Source organism: Trichomycterus rosablanca, chromosome 15 (assembly GCF_030014385.1).
Source record: "Trichomycterus rosablanca isolate fTriRos1 chromosome 15, fTriRos1.hap1, whole genome shotgun sequence".
Classification (NCBI taxonomy): domain Eukaryota; kingdom Metazoa; phylum Chordata; class Actinopteri; order Siluriformes; family Trichomycteridae; genus Trichomycterus; species Trichomycterus rosablanca.
The window spans coordinates 30,536,358-30,549,384 of NC_086002.1; the positions used below are offsets into that span (position 1 = coordinate 30,536,358).

The 13,027-nt window shown below is 43.7% G+C and overlaps 1 protein-coding gene and 1 pseudogene across 2 annotated transcripts; one reads left to right on the forward strand and one right to left on the reverse strand.

Moving 5' to 3' along the window:
- Nucleotides 1–13,027, reverse strand: part of LOC134328691 (NACHT, LRR and PYD domains-containing protein 3-like) — a 1,194,473-nt pseudogene that overhangs the window by 541,952 nt on the left and 639,494 nt on the right.
- On the forward strand, nt 3,923–8,375 carry LOC134329361 (small integral membrane protein 11-like). 2 transcript variants are annotated; one of them, XR_010014863.1, is made up of 4 exons: nt 3,923–4,009; nt 5,291–5,493; nt 6,643–6,763; nt 8,203–8,375. XR_010014863.1 is itself a non-coding variant. In XM_063010600.1 (3 exons), the coding sequence occupies exons 1-2, from the start codon at nt 3,995–3,997 to the stop codon at nt 5,477–5,479; spliced, it is 204 nt and encodes a 67-aa protein (XP_062866670.1). In that variant the 5' UTR covers nt 3,923–3,994; the 3' UTR covers nt 5,480–5,493; nt 8,203–8,375. The 2 variants fall into 2 exon arrangements, 1 of the variants encoding a protein (XP_062866670.1); XM_063010600.1 differs by lacking the exon at nt 6,643–6,763.

Genomic DNA, 13,027 nt, shown 5'->3' on the forward strand with positions numbered 1-13,027 from the left:
GGGGCAATTTTAATAGCTCCAATTACCCTGACTGCATGTATTTGGGCTGTGTGGGGAGGTAGAAGGTGGAAACCTGTGAAACCATGTCACCAACATGGTGGCCATCCTGAACGGTTGCTTGGATGACACGTTTGGGATGCCGCCATCGCCCGTACAGAAGAACACACGGTTGTTTTTCTGGTGGTTAATCCAAGCAGGTGGCATTCCAGGCGCCCATCACACCGTGTCGCTGACGTGGCTTAACAGGTTGAACACCTTCAGATGCCTCACGGTGTCATTGGGCAGCTGAGCATTCGTGGAAGAGCCACAGTAAAGTATAATGCTGTTAAATAACGCTGGTAATGGATACATGGAGCATCCGGCACTATAAATGAGATCAAATGTGTCAATAATCCAGTAAGGACGGATGTTTTATTGATTTTTACTTGTATGGGTTTGGTTACTGTAAAGCCGTAGACTTCTTAGCCAAACTATAAGCCAGGGATTTGGAACAGCTAGGATATGCTATTACATTTATAATATTTGTCCTTTTTTGGAAGGGGGTGGTTGTAATTCTTGGGTCTTCTCCTATAATCTCTCCCATATAAGCATGCATCTTTTTAATGGGTTTGAATCAGTTTGAACCTCGGTGGTGATGTTGGTTGGTCGGGTGTCTGTATGGACGTGATTGGTTGATCTCAGAGGTGGTGGATGGCCCGAAACAGCCTAACCATTGGCTTGGGAGTGCTGGTCCCAAGCCCGGGGTAGAAGTAGGAGGGTTAATTCTAAAAATTGTGTTAGTGGTGGTGGTGTGTTAGTGTGTGTTGTGCTGGTATGAATGGATCAGACACAGCAGCGCTGCTGGAGTTTTTAAGCACCGTGTCCACTCACTGTCCACTCCTACCTAGTCGGTCCACCTTGTAGATGTAGAGTCAGAGACGATGGCTCATCTCATCTATTGCTGCTGTTTGAGACGGTCATCTTCTAGACCTTCATCAGTGGGCACAGGACGCTGGTTTTTGGTTGGTGGACTATTCTCAGTCCAGCAGTGACAGTGAGGTGTTTAAAAACTCTGATCCACTCATATCAGCCTAACACACACTAACACACCAGCACCATGTCAGTGTTACTACAGTGCTGAGAATGATCCACCACCTAAATAATACCTGCTCTGTAGTGGTCCTGTGGGGGTCCTGACCATTGAAGAACAGCATGAAAGAGGGCTAACAAAGCATGCAGAGAAACAGATGGACTACAGTCAGTAATTGTAGAACTACAAAGTGCTGCTATATGGTAAGTAGAGCTGATAAAATGAAGGTTCTTCAAAGAACTCACAGGGTTCTGCACAGCTTTGGAATGAAAATAGCTAAACATCTACATCTAGAGGATTCGTGGTGTTCCTACAGTGTTTAAGGTGGCACGGTGATTCGGTGGGTATAGAACTGTCACCTCACAGCAAGAAGGTTCTGGGTTTGATCCCCAGATGGAGCGGTAGGCGTCCTTTCTGTGTGGGTTTCCTCCTGGAGCTCTGGTTTACCTTCAACACTGGGGTGGAACTCCTGGGTCTTCCTTTGGACAAACGGATACTTGTACTCCACCCTATCATTGCAAAGATGAAGACAACTAGAGTGTGCCATCTACAGGCCATTATTGGTTTTAGTGGTGGAACATTCTAGCTTGTAACCATAACAAAGTCCTTCTCATGAATTACTCTTGAGAAATTTGACTCCCCCCAACATGGTAATGAAATTACTCCCTTGCTCCCACAGACCAAAGACACCTGAGTTCTGGAGATCCAAAATTGGCTGTGAAGGTGTTTGACACTGAACTTGAACTGATGAATTATGTGTATGCTCTAGCGTGTCCATACGTTCGGTTCGAAGGTGGACGGACCGTTTTTTCATCGGCCTGTCCGCAGTCCAGCAGAACGTCTGGACAAACACGTACTTGTCCTCCTTTGGAAGCCGATGATGAGTCCACACCACACGACTTGGTATGATGGTTTGGCGTAGATAATAAGTCACAAATACTGTAAAGCTTGTGTGTATGCCGGTGTATTCTGATAGAAACTACATTATACCCCTGACCGACACATTTACAACTCCTCCTCTGGGTTTCCCTTCTGTATCTTGCGTTCACAACAATCACAATCTCATCGCAACACCTTTAACTCTACAGGATTCTGAGTAACCGACAGGTCCAGATATTTAGCATGGTAGATATCTTTCTTGAGTCTGTGAGCTTTTTACTACTACTCTACGTCCAACCCTGAAATGCTCGTTAATTACGAAGTTTTAATAACCGCTCACGTTGTCGACACACCCAAACGAAAAACATTATACGGCTCCGAGTGGTCAGCTAACCCCCCTTTCATTTCGAAATGTCTAAAGTATCACTAGTAGACTCTAAATGTGGTGAGATGTGAGTAGACGGTTCATCAATATCTGCAGTGGCCTCCTTTTTGGGGTTATGGAAGTAGCCACCCTAGTTGTCTTCGACCAAGTATCATTGTAAAAATATCTATCATAGGCCAGCTGTAGCCTAGTGGTTAAGGTACTGGACCAGTGATCAGAGGGTCACTGGTTCAAGCCCCACCACTGCCAGGTTGCTGCTGTTGGGCCCTTGAGCAAGGCCCTTAACCCTCAATTGCTCAGACTATATACTGTAACTGTAATGTAAGTCGCTTTGGATAAAGGCGTCTGCTAAATGCTGAAAATGTAAATGTATCATGATCAGCCATAACATTAAAACCACCTTTTGGTTTCTACACTTGCTGTCCATTTTATCAGCTCCACTTACCATATAGGAGCACTTTGTAGTTCTACAATTACTGACTGTAGTCCATCTGTTTCTCTGCATGCTTTGTTAGCCCCCTTTTACCCTGTTCTTCAATGGTCAGGACCCCCACAGGACCACCACAGAGCAGGTATTATTCTCAGTACTGCAGTGACACTGACATGGTGGTGGTGTGTTAGTGTGTGTTGTGCTGGTACGAGTGGATCAGAGTTTTTAAACTCCTCACTGTCACTGCTGGACTGAGAATAGTCCACCAACCAAAAAACATCCAGCCAACAGCGCCCCGTGGGCAGCGTCCTGTGACCACCGATGAAGGTCTAGAAGATGACCGACTCAAACGTCAGCAATAGATGAGATGAGCGATCGTCTCTGACTTTACATCTACAAGGTGGACCAAGTAGGTAGAAGTGTGTAATAGAGTGGACAGTGAGTGGACACGGTATTTAAAAACTCACAGTGTCACTGCAGTGCTAAGAATGATCCACCACCCCAATAATACCTGCTCTGTAGTGTTCCTGTGGGGGTCCTGACCATTGAAGAACAGCATGAAAGGCGGCTAACAAAGCATGCAGAGAAACAGATGGACTACAGTCAGTAATTGTACAACTACAAAGTGCTTCTATATGGTAAGTGGAGCTGATAAAATGGACAGTGAGTGTAGACAAGGAGGTGGTTTTAATGATATGGCTGATCGGTGTAGTGTTCCATTTACAGGCCATGGGTAGCACTGTCGCCTCACAGCAAGAAGGTCCTGGGTTCGATTCCCAGGTGGAGCCAAAGGGTGTAAAATGTGATGTTAAAATACTACTAAAATAAATATTATTCCTTTAACATTTTATTAAAATTTAGACTTTTTCTCTCACAGACCAAATATATGAAGGTTATTTAAACTGGAGATAAAAAAAATTAGCCATTAAAGTGTTTAAAATTGAACTTTAATTAATGAATTATGTTTGTGTGTAACCGAATGCTAAAATGCTAACAAACAAATTTACCTCAGAATTTTTGGGCTGAATTTCTGCTCAACCTGGCAACCCTGTTTATAGCACGCTGAGCTTCTGCGAGTAGGAAAGATTGGTAGAGATGGATCACGTGATCTGAATGCGCTCGTTTCATTGGCTAGTCGGGGTTCTCTTTACCGTCCTGGCAGTGAGTCTAATAATAGAAGCGTTAGCAGTGTGGACGAGCTGAACCTGGGTCGTTTGTGTAACCAGCGAGGATGATTAACTGGCGGGTAAGACGCTTTTATTTCCACACAAATATACATAAATGTGTATAAAATGCTTATTTATATATTTAATACGTTACTAGTTATCGAGCGAGTTCCAAACATTAGTTAAATTGTGTGTAAAACAGTACTACTCTGTGTTTAAGGCACGCCATGTTGCCATGTGTTGCATAAATTCCTCTTTTTGACACTATCCATATATAATTAGACATAATTTTATATATATGCTTTATTTTATTCCAAATATAAATGTCTTGGTTGAAATAAAACACTTGTAGTGAGCCAGCTGCTGTTCCATCTACCTCCCCTCCCCCTTCTCCCATAGTGCTCAGCTGTTCTGGACGTTTCTAGATGGACACCAGTACAGTCCAGTACAGTCTAAAGGATTACATATACACTGATCAGCCATGACATTAAAACCACCTCCTTGTTTCTACACTCACTGTCCATTTTATCATATAGAAGCACTTTGTAGTTCTACAATTACTGACTGTAGTCCATCTGTTTCTCTGCATGCTTTGTTTCATGCTGTTTTTCAATGGTCAGGACCCCCACAGAGCAGGTATTATTGAGGTGGTGGATGATTCTCAGCACTGCAGTGACACTGACATGGTGCTGGTGTGTTAGTGTGTGTTGTGCTGGTATGAGTTGATCAGACACAGCAGCGCTGCTGGAGTTTTTAAATACCATGTCCACTCACTGTCCACTCTATTAGACACTCCTACCTAGTTGGTCCACCTTGTAGATGTATAGTCAGAGACGATCGCTCATCTCATTTCCTGCTGCTGTTTGAGTCGGTCATCTTCTAGACCTTCATCGGTGGTCGCAGGACGCTGCCCACGGGGCGCTGTTGGCTGGATGTTTTTGGTTGGTGGGCTATTCTCAGTCCAGCAGTGACAGTGAGGTGTTTAAAAACTCTGATCCACTCATACCAGCACAACACACGCTAGCACACCACCACCATGTCAGTGTCACTGCAGTGCTGAGAATGATCCACCACCCAAATAATACCTGCTCTGTGGGGGTCCTGTGGGGGTCCTGACCATTGAAGAACAGGGTGAAAGGGGGGTAACAAAGCATGCAGAGAAACAGATGGACTACAGTCAGTAATTGTAGAACTACAAAGTGCTTCTATATAGTAAGTGGAGCTGAAAGAGTAGAACTGGACGCTTATTATATGATACATATTATTTTTAGAATATCTGAGGCCCTGGAGGGTCCTGATGGTTCCCCTCTGCTATGTATAGGGTAGATTTGTTGTGACGATTATTATTGATTCTATTTTAGGCTTTGGAAAATGTTCCCATATTGCTCTACATCCTGGCGGCGAAGACCATCCTCCTGTGTCTCGCCTTCGCCGGGGCCAAACTGTACCAGCAGAAGAAAGCCGAGGCCGCCCTGAAACAGCAGGTCGAGCTGAGGAGGAAACTCGCCCGACAGACTCAGGAGCTCATCGACAACAAGAAGGACGACTGAACCCGCGAAAGCAGGTACGTATAGCAACTGTGTGTCCACGTAATTCTGGTTTCACTGTGGCTTACAAGACGTCACGGTACGTAAAGCCTCCACAAGGGGGCGTTCGTGTAGATTTGAAGAACCCCGATCTAGTGAAGGTTGTTGTAGCCTAGCGGATAAGGTACTGGACTAGTAATGAAAAGGTCGCTGCAGGCACTGCCAATCGTGCCCACCAGATGGCGCCCGGCCGACCGGTCGCAGCACCGAGCCTCGAACCCGGGAGTTCAGAAACTCGGTGCTGGTGCGTCAGCGGAATATCCCTCCGCGCCACCTGGGCGCCTCGGCCGTCGCTTAAAGATACGAACGGGGAAGGACGTTTCGAGTTTGCGCGAACGGCACGTGGGACACGCCCCAGATGTATGGAGGAAGGTGCTCTGGTCAGATGAGACTAAAATCGAACTTTTTCGGCCACCAAGGAAAATGCTTCTTATCAGCTTATGAACATCATCTCCACAGTGAAGCGTGGTGGTGGTAGCATCATGCTGTGGGGATGTTTCTCAGCAGCAGGGACTGTCTATCCTTCACCGCTGACTGACCACGCCTCTCAACTGACACACGCCCCCTCCGGCACCCGCACAAGTCGAGTCCATACGCAGTCGGGCACCGTGTACGGAGGGCCACACCCCCATCAGCGTCATTCCTCGGCCCTGTGCAGGCGCCATCAGCCAGCCAATCGGGGGGCGCCGTCGCACCGGTCATGAGCGCCCACGATCCGACTTTTAACCCCCTAACCCCGAACGACGGCCGATCGTCGTTCATGCGGCCGCCCCGCCCAGTCGGAAAGGCAGAGCCGAGATCCGATACGATACGATACGATGTATCCGAAACCCCGACTCTGGTGCGCCAGCGTACTTTTTACCGCTGCGCCACCCGAGCGGCTCAAATAATCATTTAAATTCCAGGTCGTGAGCCAACACGCCCTGGGGGGGGGGGTACTGTAAATAAGCATAAGAGCAGAGGTGGAAAGAGTACTAAAATATTGTACTCGAGTAAAAGTACTATTACTTTAATGATTTTTTTACTTAAGTACGAGTAAAATTACTAGTCTAAAAATCTACTCAAGTAAAAAGTAACTCATTTAAAATGTACTCGGAGTAAACGTTACTTCGTTACTTTTTTAACAGAAGGAAGGACGTCCGACCTCACCAGCCATGCAGCATATCAGCAAAATGAAAGCCAGCCGTAAACAGCAGAACCGCGACCCAGATCAGTCACACAGCAACAGAAAATCATAACCACTTATCTGTGTGTGTTGTTCCATCAGGGATATAATCCACTTTATATAAGACCATCCTGTATGTTTCCAGAATATATAAATCCAGACCCAACTGTTTCATCCACCTAACTAATGAACTAACTATTACAGTGGTACCTCTAGATACGAGTTTAATTCGTTCCAGAGCCGAGCTCGTAAGTAGAGCAGCTCGTATCTCGAACTAATTTTCCCCATTTAAAATAAAGGAAATAGATTTAATCCGTTCCAGCCCTCTGACAAGACCCCAAAATATCGTAAATTATGAAAAAATACACGTTTTTAATTAAGAAAAACACACGTATAAACATATAAAACATAACAAAATAAGTAAATAAAAGAAAAATGTATAAGAAAAACAGTAAGAAAAATGTAGCGAGTACTGTACTAGTGTTGGGAAAGTAAGGGGTTAATGTTTTGAAAACACATTGCATTATGGGTATTGTATTGCATGTTGTTGTAGTCGCTGTGTGCTGTAGCCGGGGGCAGCACGTTAAACTTTCTCCTCTCACTCTTTAACACCGTTATTTTTATTTAATTTAACGCGGTTTAAATACTCAGTTTCATTTTCGGTGTTATACCCAAACTGTTATAATAAACACGGAGTGCTTCGAGGTAATCCTGTTTTTGACTCGTCTTTGCGGTGAAAATGAACTAAAAGTTGGGTATAAAGCAAAACACCGTTCTGGCCCAGGAGCTAACGGGTGAAACAGCTCCCCTGAGTCGTCACGACCACGGTCGAGAGACATAAATCAGAAAAAGGTAACACTAGTAGTTGTAGTAGTGGGGAAATTCCCCAGCAATAGCGTCCCCGAAGCTCCAGCCCGGCTCGTATCTTGGATCTGGGCTCGTATCTAGAGCAGAAATTTTGTCCGAGCCTCGACTCGGATCTCGAAAAGCTCGTATGTGGAGCAGCTCGTATCTAGAGGTACCACTGTATATTTATTCTCTCGGATTTCCCGGTAAAAAAGCTTAAATTGGTGATTCGTTCACTAAACTGTCATTTATAGAACAACCAATGAAGAACGAGATTGAAATTCCGCCCAGAATCTGAATTCTGAAGCTCTGATTGGTTTATACATCTGAATCTCTTCACCAATTGAACCGATTCATGGAGTTGTTCGTGCACAACATCATAATGGAACGGGGTGAGTCGTTTCTGACTCGTTAACTCGGCGATTCAGTTCGCAAGCCCGACTCTAAAGCGCACGGATGCGTAAATGCTCAGCGGGCCGGATCAAACAACCTAGTTTTTTATTGTTTTCTTTTTTTACTCAGTAACGGATGTTATTTAAAATGTAGCGAATTACAATTCTTAATACAAAACATACTTAAGTAAAAGTAAAATTACAGGTTGCTTATGTTGGTGGGTTGGTGGCACCCATACACCCATACAATACCAGTCACTAACCAGTTCCTTTTGTTTCCTCAGGGATGCACATCGCCGTGTCGCACCACTCCCTTACAGAAACAGCGAAGCGACCGGACAGATCCGCAGACGTTCAGCTTCCCTAAAGCTAATAATGTGCCTTAATACATGTTTACTGTAATGTTTTATTTATTATTTATAATGTATGTATATTAAAAAACACATTTTTACAGTTAGACTATGCTGCATAATTTGTACGTGGATAAACTTCCTACAATTATAGTCGCTTGATGTCGTAATTGTAAATAAACTCGGTCAATAACGACGTTTTATCGAGAAGACCTTGATTGATCGTTGAGTTTGGTGCTTTATTCACACCCATTGGTGCTAACAGTGATGGTGGACGCTCTCCAACAGATTGGCGCCATGGGGGGATTCGATGGGCTTCTTAGAACCTTGGTCCTATTCCGAGAACCGGCCCACGTTTGCGTCAGTTTTTACCGGAACTAAGGATGTGTCAGTAGCTGAGGTACAAATCGGAAAAGGTTGGGACAGTATGGAAAACGCAGAGTTTCTTACGTTGACTTTTATTTGATGTCAGACAGGATGAACCTGAGATATTTCACGTTTTACCTGCTCAACTTCATTTCATTTGTTAACAAACCTCAAAAGTTGGGACGGGGGCAATTTAGGGCTAGTAATGAGGTGCAGATGATGTGATTGTGATCATGGTTTGGTACAAAAGCAGCATCCAGGAAAGGCAGACTCTCTGATGAGCAGAGCTCAGAGGGCGCCGCGTCAAGAACCTCCGCTAAACGGTAGCTGATATAACCACATGGGTGAGGGATTCGTTTATCAATCCTTTATCAAGAGTTACTGCACAAATGATACTTAAAACTTGTGCGAAAAGAGAAGCCTTATGTTAACCATGTCCAGAAGCGGCGTCGACTTCTCCGGGCTCGGAGGCATCCGGGATGGACCGTCACACATTGGAAACGTGTATCGTGGTCAGACGAATCAGCGTTCCAGGTCTTTTTTTTTTTAAGACCAGGCCAGGGTGTGTCAGTGCCCTCGGTAAAGGTCATTTACGCTTATGTGATGCAGCATTAATGCGGGAAAGTACAGTACCAGTCAAAAGTTTGGACACACCTTCTCATTCCATGGTTTTTATTGATTATTTTTATTTTCTACATTGTAGATTAATACTGAAGACATCCAGACTACGAAGGAACACATATGGAATTATTTAGTAAACAAAAAAGGGTTAAACAAACCAGAATATGTTTTATATTTTATATTCTTCAAAGTAGCCACCTTTTGCTTTGATGACAGCTTTGCACACTCTTGGCATTCTCTCAATCAGCTTCATGAGGTATCCACCTGGAATGGTTTTCCAACAGTCTTGAAGGAGTTCCCAGATGTGCTAAGCACTTGTTGGCTGCTTTGCCTTCACTCTGCAGTCCAACTCATCCCAAACCATCTCAGTTGGGTTCAGGTCAGGTGATTGTGGAGGCCAGGTAATCTGACGCAGCACTCAATCACTTTCTTTCTTGGTCAAACAGCCCTTACATAACCTGAAGGTGTGTTTGGGGTCATTGTTCTGTTGAAAAACAAATGATGGTCCTACTAAGCGCAAACCAGATGGGATGGCATGTCGCTGCAGAATGCTGTGGTAGCCATGCTGGTTAAGTGTGCCTTGGTTTTTGAATAAATCAATAACAGTGTCAGCAGCAAAGCAGCCCCATACCATCACACCTCCTCCTCCATGCTTCCCGGTGGGAACCACACATGTACAAACCATCCGCTCACCTTTTCTGTGTCTTACATAGAGACGGCGGGTAGAACCAAAAATCTCAAATTTGGACTCATCAGACCAAAGGACAGATTTCCACTGGTTTAATGTCCATTACTTGTGTTTCTTGGCCCAAGTAATTCTCTTCTAATTGTTGTTCTTCCTCAGAAGTGGTTTCTTTACAGTAATTTGACCACGAAGGCCTGATTCACGCAGTCTCCTCTGAATAGTTGATGTTGAGATGTGTTTGCTACTTGAACTCTGTGAAGCATTTTTGTGGGATCTAATCTGAGATGCTGTTAATTGGCGGTTTTTGAGGCTGGTAACTCTGATGAATTTATCCTCTGCAGCAGGTCTTCCATTCCTGGGGCGGCCCTCATGAGAGCCAGTTTCATCATAGCGTTTGATGGTCTTTGCGACTGCACTTGAGGATACGTTCAGAGTTCTTGAAATTTTCCGGATTGACTGACCTTCATGTCTTAAAGCAATGATGGATTATCATTTCTCTTTACTTGGTTGAGTGATTCTTGCCATAATATGGATTAGAACAATAGTCAAATAGGACTATTCACTGTATAGACCTTTGTACCAACCCTACCTCTGCACAACACAACTGATGGTCTCAAACACATTAAGAAGGCAAGAAATTCCAGAAATTAACTCTTGACAAGGCACACCTATTAAATGAAAACCATTCCAGGTGGATACCTCATGAAGCTGATTGAGAGAATACCAAGAGTGTGAAAAGCTGTCATCAAAGCAAAAGGTGGCTACTTTGAAGAATATAAAATATAAAACATATTCTGGTTTGTTTAACACTTTTTTGTTTACTAAATAATTCCATATGTGTTCCTTCGTAGTCTGGATGTCTTCAGTATTAATCTACAATGTAGAAAATAAAAATAATCAATAAAAACCATGGAATGAGAAGGTGTGTCTAAACTTTTGACTGGTATTGTACATCGAGATCTTGGAGCAACACGTGCCGCCTTCAAGACGTCGTCTTTTCCAGGCACGTCCAGCATCTTTCAACACATTACAAAGGCGTGGCTGCGGAAGAAGAGGGTACGGGTGCTGGACTGGCCTGCCTGCAGTCCTGACCTGTCCCCGATAGAGAATGTACGACCCCGTACTGTCGCACATCTTAAGACGTGTTTGCAGGAAGAACGAGACAAAATAAAAGCTGAAACTGTAAATCACTCTGCAACATTTACGAAGTGGTAAATGTTTTACCGTCCCAACTTTTTTTGGAATGTGTTGCAGGAATGGACGTTTATTAATACATAAAACATGAAATATAGCATGTTCATCCTGTCTGACATCAAATAAAAGTCAAAGTAAATGTAAGAAACTTTTATTTTTTTCCATCCTGTCCCAACTTTTTCTGGTTTGGGGTTGTAGTAACAAGCTGGCAGAGCGCATATTGTTTTTTTATCCAAAAAGCAAGCTTGGATCAACTTCTCCAACTTGATACGCCCATGGTTGACACCCATGATTCGCCCTGAACAATGAGATGTCCGACAAGCTCCCGGTCAGGAGTCCAGAAACAGTTGGTGATGGTTTAAGACAAAGGAATTCCAGTCTGGATACAGTTTGGTCAACGCTGTTTTATTGACAATAGATTCATCGTCGTCTAATACTTCAGCTGAATCCTAATCAGCGGGTATGAGCTACGTTTAGGGTTGCCACCCATGTCTGGGCGCTGTCACTGTGTTAGCTTAGTAAGCTAAAACTGCGCTGACGTGAGTAGTGCGTCCGAATAATCCGCCTTACGAGCCTTCTTCTCGGCAGCTCACTAGGTTTTCGGACACGGCCCTCCATCTCGCCTCGCCACACATCTCGATGGCCGCTAGCTGGGAATAACGTTAGATACAGCGCAGTTAGCTATCTCATCACGCTACGAGGACCTTCGGGTACCTAATTGATCGTTGAAAAAAGGACAATCCCGGGGAAACCGGGACAGGTGGCAACCCGAGCTACATTCAAGCGCGACGAGTGTGCGTATACCGTATGCTAACTTCGCTACGAATCACATGACGCGTTGACATCACATGACTCTCATCCTCAGACGATGCTAAGGACCTTCCATCCAACACATACCCATTAACAAATAACCAGTGTGTTTTCCACAGTATAAGGCTAAATTTTTTTAAAGTGCATAATAATAAGAGATTTATATAAATCTCACTAATAATAAAAATAAAACAATAACATTAATATGTTTTATATGACGTATTTTGCACTATACAAAAATTTAAAGCAATATACAGCACACTTAACAGACGTTAAGTTACACCACGTGACACTTTGGGTCCGTCTCAATAACTATTAAGGGCTCGAGCGCGCTACATTTCCTCACAGAAAAAGCGAGTAAAAATTCGAAAATAGCGAGTGGACGCGGAGTTATTTCCAAACGTAAGTAATTCTCATTCATTTATAATTCGTATAAAGTTGTAAAAGGGTAATTTTGTCTCTCGGTGACATTTTAACCGTGTTCGGTACACTAGGCGTTAGCCTTCATGCTAGCGGTTTGTATCGCCTAGGAAACTGCGGAGGCTGTAGGCGGTAGGGAGCACACTCGTTTTTGAGACTAGACCCATGATTGTTCCGCACTAGACTTAAAAAAACAAACAACTACTAAATGTTACTAAATAAAAATAGACAAGCCTACGTCACGTGACACCTTATCGCTTTTAAACTCTGGCTTCAGTGTACTTTATCCATATGGAATTAAAAGCATTTCTGTTTGACTGTATGGCTGTGTTCAAAATCTGCCTACTACTGCATACTACACCCAGTACATACTGTATACTGCATACTACACTCAGTATATACTGTATACTGCATACTACACTCAGTATATACTGTATACTACATACTGAACTCAGTATATACTGTATACTACATACTGAACTCAGTATATACTGTATACTGCATACTACACTCAGTATATACTGTATACTACATACTACACTCAGTATATACTGTATACTGCATACTGAACTCAGTATATACTGTATACTACATACTACACTCAGTATATACTGTATACTGCATACTGAACTCAGTATATACTGTATACTACATACTGCACTC